Source organism: Nannobrachium achirus (assembly GCF_963921795.1).
Source record: "Nannobrachium achirus genome assembly, chromosome: 24".
Lineage (NCBI taxonomy): Eukaryota > Metazoa > Chordata > Actinopteri > Myctophiformes > Myctophidae > Nannobrachium > Nannobrachium achirus.
In genome coordinates this window covers 16,980,031-16,986,310 of record NC_137831.1, presented here as the reverse complement: position 1 = coordinate 16,986,310, position 6,280 = coordinate 16,980,031, and the positions used below count along the sequence as shown (strand labels likewise).

The window sequence follows — 6,280 nt, the reverse complement described above, 5'->3', positions numbered from 1 at the left end:
ATAATCAGCCTCTGATGGTGTGATAAAAAAAACGTTTTCCAGAAACGGCCCTCATCAATGTTGGATCCGGTTCCTCCGGATCCCAGCCCTACTCACCAACATCAAATTGTGCTTTTTTAGTATTATTTCTTTTTTTTAATCAATAAAACACGAGGAGTCCAAAGTCACTTCATCCACTTATGTATACGAAAGTCTGGAACGTTTGGGGACCACTGTTCTATGAGAAGCACACGGGTCCAATGTCCAGACCGAACTCCTGGTCGGCGCCACCGATGTCCATGGGAGCTACGTCCGCCACGGGCAGCCTGGCCGTGGTCTGAGTCCTGTACTCCATTACCGTCCTGCCCCACTCGCCGTTGGACTTCTGTTGGGAGTACCAGAGAGATGACAGGGAGATGGATGTCAGACACACTCGTTGTTAAATGCAATGCAGTGGTGGAAAAAGTAATCTATCGGGCAGTGTTGATTTCATCCACTAATACTATGACAAAAAAATAAAAAATGTTAGGGAGGGACTAGTGGAGAAGAGATCCCTGAAAAACAACTCGTTTTATGTTTGGTTGTGCTCGGGTGCTGCACTCTGAAAATACCCGATCTACAAGCTCACAACGTGTCGCGCTGGCCTACATCTTTTCACAAAAAGGCTCATCGTTTGTTGCATGCCCAGGTTCACATTGGCCAAGTTTTGCGGGATGCCTAACGAAATTAACTGATAAATAGCATTTATTTCTGAACAATAAGATTTGGGTTGAAACATTCATTATAGTTTAGTTTTACTTCGTTTTGTCTTCTAATTCAGTTAGTTTTAATTAGTTTTTAGAGCGGGTTTGCTAGTTTTTATTAGTTTTATGACAACCCTTGGTTTTAGATTATTTGGCTGCGACGAGTGGCTGCGGCCGTGCGTTTTTTTCTCGATCGAACCCAGTTCGATTTGTGCGTCTTGTCGCATGCAGTAAAAAAACTCATCTCTCCTTTTATGACTCCTTTTGGGATCCGCAGCGCCGATTCCGCACAGCATTGCACACCAAATCCAATGCGTTTTATTCATGCAGCAAACGAAAAAAAAAAAAAAAAACGCAACTGTCCTGTGTGCAAAGGGGCTTAAGTAGGCCTATTGTGTAATGAAAACTCAACAAAAGATACCATTTTGTTGGTAAACGAGAAAAACTCAATTTTGCCTATCATTTCAGTTCATTTCAGTTAGTTTTGCAAACACACACAATACAGTTTTAGATTTTTTTTAAATTCTAGTTTCAATTTAAGTTTTCGTTAACTATAATAACCTTGCCCCCCCCCCCCCCCCCCCCCCCATGCAGTGGCAGCTTTCTTACCGAGCAGCCGTCCTCCAGGACGGTGTAGCGGAGGCGGGCGTTGCCCTGCGCCCTGATGTCCTGGCCGTTGGCGCCCCTGAGGATCAGGGCCTTCTTGAGGCCGCCGCCCAGCTCGTCCTTGTAGGCCACGCTGTTCCTGCAGTGGAAGGTGACTCTCTGGTGGGCCTCCTTGGAGAGCAGCCGCAGCAGCTTCATCTGCACCGCCACCACGTTGGGGCGCTCGCCCTCGTTGCCGTAGTTGAACTGGAAGGAAAAACGGAAAGCGGTTAGAGATGATTCGCGACAAGATCGGATCGATGCGATTCAAGGATGTCCTAAAGGCTGCACGAAATGGACAAAATGTCATATCTCAGTATTTATGCCAAATATTTCAATATTGATACGATATACGATATTACCGTACAAGGTTTGTATTCAATATGTTAAGTGTTGCAACAGTGAAAACTAAGCATTATTCAAAAAAGATATAAGAGCAATTCAATGTCAGTCTTGATGTTACCATTGTGGTACCATTGTGTTCCTGTATATTCAAGTGTAACAAAAGTGAAAACTAAGTATTTAAAAAAAAAAAGCAAGTCAGTCTCACTCTTATTTTGAATTTTTCTGACTGAAAGTAAAATGTAATTCTGTGTCAAGCTTGCGCAGATAATCTGTAGTATCGCCAAACTGAATGAAACATAGCATTGCAATACAGTCAATTATTATTCCTGACAAAAGTGTCTAACTCATTATATTCACAAGTACATAAAACTCATGCATATGCTTACTCTAGTTCCTCCGTTGATGTTGGCTTCAAACCAGACTGGTTTGTTGGGCGCGGGAGTGGATTTGGTCCACCATGCTTTGCGTGGAATGGTCGCTGGGTTGGCAGAGATGCAGGTCTCTCCCGTATCCATGTCGCAGTGCACTCTGATGGCATCCTTCGTGCTGCCCTGGTTAGGATCGATCCAGTACTCCCCTGCATTGATTGGGTGGAGATGGAGCATTATCAACCCATTTGGACTTGAGGGGCAGTGGTGTAAAGCAGGGGTTTTCAAAGTGGGTGACGGGGCACCCAGGGGTGCCGCGACGGCAGTCCAGGGGTGCCGCGAGATCATTTGATAATATTTGGAATTTATTTGGACACTTGAAAAAATATTTAGGATCATTTTAAACTTGAAGTACAAAGTTATTTTCAGTCAGTCCTAACCAAAATGGCTATTACCGTATCTCAACGTTTTCCTCGCAATATAATCACTAAAATATCGTTACTGTCAGGCAGAAACCTCTGTCGCACAAAACTAGTGAAAACAGCCGATCTGCTGTTTTCACTAGTTTAGTACATTTTATAGATGATAAATACAAAACGAACCATTTTGGACATACCAGGTTTCCACCCGACAACGATGATATGCTATAAATATAAGGTGCTTGGAGTGAAAATTATAATGTAGGGGTGCCTCGGATTAAAAAAATATTTATGGGGTACCCTGAGACGAAAAAGTTTGAGAACCCCTGGTGTAAAGTAACTAAGAACAATTACTTAAGTACTGTACTTGCACTTTACTTGAGTATTTCCAATTTCCAACACTTTTACTTCTCATAGGCCAATACTTTAAAATTATACTTTTACTCCACTACAATTATTTGAAAGGTTTAGAGCTATATTTTCGTCCATGCCTTACCCCTTATCTTCTTTGCCATATGATATGTGTTTAGTAAATTATGGTCACATTCATTTTAAAATGAATGATAAAGCAGTGTGTTTCTAGGCTTTCTACTGGCTATACAGAGTGAATGCTATCGGCCCTCCAGCCAATAGCATTCATTTCCAGCTGCATTTCTGGAGCAGGTATAGAAAGATGGTGGATTTGCACTCGCTGAAAAACAGGCTTCATTTACGGTCTGTATAGAAACCAATGGCGTGGCTATGTCAATTTCTTTTTTACAGTCCTGGACCTTGATATGAAAAAGGTTGAAAACTGCTGGTGTACGGACATAGTGACCAGTGTTGTTTTTGACAGCAAATTTTTATTTAGAATTTTTAGTCATAGTCTTTTGAATAAAATGTCTTTTAGTTTTAGTCATAATTTAGTCGACTAAATATCATAAGATTTTAAGCGACTAAATCTACAGTTGATTTAGTCAACTAAAATGTATTTTGGCAGGCCTTGATGTCATTGTAATGGCTGATTTTACTGCGACGCGTTGTGAGCTTGTAGATCGGCTATTTTCAGCACGCAACATCTGAGAGCAACCAAACATAAAATGACTCTCTTCAGCACTAGTTCCTCCCTAACGTTTTAGTCTAGTTTTTATTTTGTTGACGAAATTGTCAATATATTTAGTCTTAGTTTTAGTCATCACAGCTTACTTTTTATTTCGTTTTTACTTCGTTTTCGTCAGTGAAAAAAACGCAGTCGACAAACATTTTTCGTCATAGTTTTAGTCGACGAAATCAACAATGATAGTGACGACCCCCAGCTCCCAACAACGCACCGCTCTTTTTGAACGGGTAGCACTCCAGGATGTCCTGGCAGCTCTTGGCCGGGTTGCTCTGGCTGCCGTCGGGACTGCGGAGCCCCTGCAGGTGTCCGCTGAGCGACTTGAGCGTGGCCTGGACGCCGCGGTCGGCGCGCGCCACCTCCGAAGCGTTGTTGGGGCGGGCCTCGTCCTTGTTGAACTCGGGCGGAGGCGGAGGGTCGTACTGGAACTCTCCGGCTTGGCCGCCGTCGCCGTCGTAGTCGTACGGGTCCCCGAAGAGCTCTTGGATGGCAGCGGCGGTGGGAGGTCCCGGTGGGCCGGGAAGTCCCGGGGGACCGGGGTCGCCTTGTGGACCCTGATGCAAAAATAAAGAGAGAGAGGAAACTTATCGTTGCTGTCGGGCTCTCTTTTATCTCCATATTTTAACTTTTTGTGTTTATTTTGTAAATCAATGCCCTACTTGCATCAACGCAGTCCAAAACAGTCCAAAACTGATACTTTTACTGTTACAGCAATTACGACGCCATGCCAAAATACATTATAGTCAACAAAAAAATCAACTGTAGATTTTGTCTAAAATCGTATGATATTTAGTCAACTAAAACTAGACTAAAACTAAAACATTTCAGAATACTAAAATTTGATTGAAACAAAATCAAATATTACTGTCAAAATTAACTGGGAGGAATATGTCAGTCCGACGTCTTATTACTCCGACTACGTGGCTAGTACTGGCTATGTGTGGGGTAACGGTTACTGTTAGTAATGGGGAAGAGTCGGACCAATGCAATGTCGGAGTATGCGTGTCGGAACAACTCTACGCGCCCGGAACAATGGAAGGTGGATCATGTAATTATGTTAACAAACAACCGAACTCACCGCTTCTCCCAGGTCACCGCCGGTCCCTCTGCTTCCTGGGGGTCCCATGGGTCCAGGTTGTCCCCTGTCACCCTCCTTTCCAGAGGGTCCCACCACTCCTGGGGGTCCCTAGATATAGTTATCAAACAAAAGTGAAACAAAACTAAATTAAATCATATTCAAGATGACTAAAACTACATCAAAATGTCCTGTCAAACACTAAGTAGACTGCAGAGCCAAAGCACTTTGAGATAAATCTGGTTGATGAGAAATACCCAGGGTTCCCACGGTCATGACATTCCTGGAAAGAAAATATTTTTCCAGTACTGGAAAAGTTTTGGAATTTATCAAGGGTCCTGGAAGGTCCTGGAAAAAAATAGCTATATGCATTGTCTTTGGTTATTGATTTACCTCTGAAATGATAAATTAAACATTGGCCAAATTGTCAAATATTAGAGGCAGAAATTGTGAAAATAGCCGATCTACATGCTCACAACGCCTCGCAATGCGAGGCGTTGTGAGCATGTAGATCTGCTATTTTCACAATAGAAATGTGTTATACAAAATTCCTCAACTCTTAATGCTAGCCAGGGTGCCAGGTCCCCAGTTAAAATATGATTATTTTAGGGTCACAGCTTGAAAAGGTTGAGAACCACTGGCATACACTACCTGTCTTTGAGCATTGCGCATAGGATTAAGCAACCTGTTATTGAGCTGAATTATTGTTATATAGTCCTGGAAATTGGGTTAAATATTCTGGAAAAGTTTGGGAAATTAATTGGTAAAAATGTGTGGGAACCCTGTGAGAAATACCCTTCCTCAAAAGTGATACTGTACACAGTATGTCTTGTCAACTTACCCTGGGGCCAGCGGGTCCCAGAATACCACGCTCTCCATAATCCCCTGGTTGTCCCTAAAACAGATGAGCATATCAAAATTATATATCGTTGTTGTCGGGTGGAAACCTTGTATGTCCAAAACCTTCCTTTTTTGCTATTATTTAAAATAGTGAAAATACATTCACACAACGCCTCGCACTGGGAGGCGTTGTGTGCTTGTAGATCTGCTATTTTCACTACTTTTGTGCGGCACTTTTGTATGATGAAGTAGAGCTTTAATTGACTCTATTTAAATGGCTGAAATGTATACAGAGCTAACATGGTTAATGTATACATTTCTTTTAAATAATAATCAAAATCTACAAAGTAGCTAGTAACTTAAATTGTCAAATAATTGTAGTGGAGTAAAAGTAGAATACTTGATGTAATGGAGTAGAAGTAAAAGTAATGGAAATTGGAAATACTCAAGTAAAGTACAAATACGTATGTACTTAGTTACTTTACACCAGGGACGTGCTGGGCCCCTGATTCAGCCCGGGAAAAAAGAGTTGGAGAGGCCCTCATTGTGCGCTATGGAGAGAGATCTCTCTCTATAGCGCTGCTGCTACTCAAAGATTTGCCATTTCAGATCATGACAAGTGACAAGCCAGTGGGACAATTACTGTACATGAGTTATATTTCGTCGTTGTCGGGTGGAAACCTTGTATGTCCAAAACCGTTTGTTTTGTATTCATCATTTTAAAAATGATTTAAACTAGTGAAAACAGCCGATCTACAAGCACACAACGC

At 42.1% G+C, this 6,280-nt stretch overlaps 1 protein-coding gene across 1 annotated transcript; it reads right to left on the bottom strand.

Moving 5' to 3' along the window:
• Positions 1–217: 217 nt before the first annotated feature.
• On the bottom strand, positions 218–4,721 carry LOC308280106 (collagen alpha-1(II) chain-like; the record flags this gene model as incomplete). Its single annotated transcript, XM_080720369.1, has 5 exons — positions 218–364; positions 1,332–1,574; positions 2,099–2,289; positions 3,810–4,149; positions 4,674–4,721. 5 exons carry the CDS (start codon positions 4,719–4,721, stop codon positions 218–220), a joined length of 969 nt encoding a protein of 322 aa, XP_080576495.1.
• Between the last annotated feature and the right edge of the window lie 1,559 nt (positions 4,722–6,280).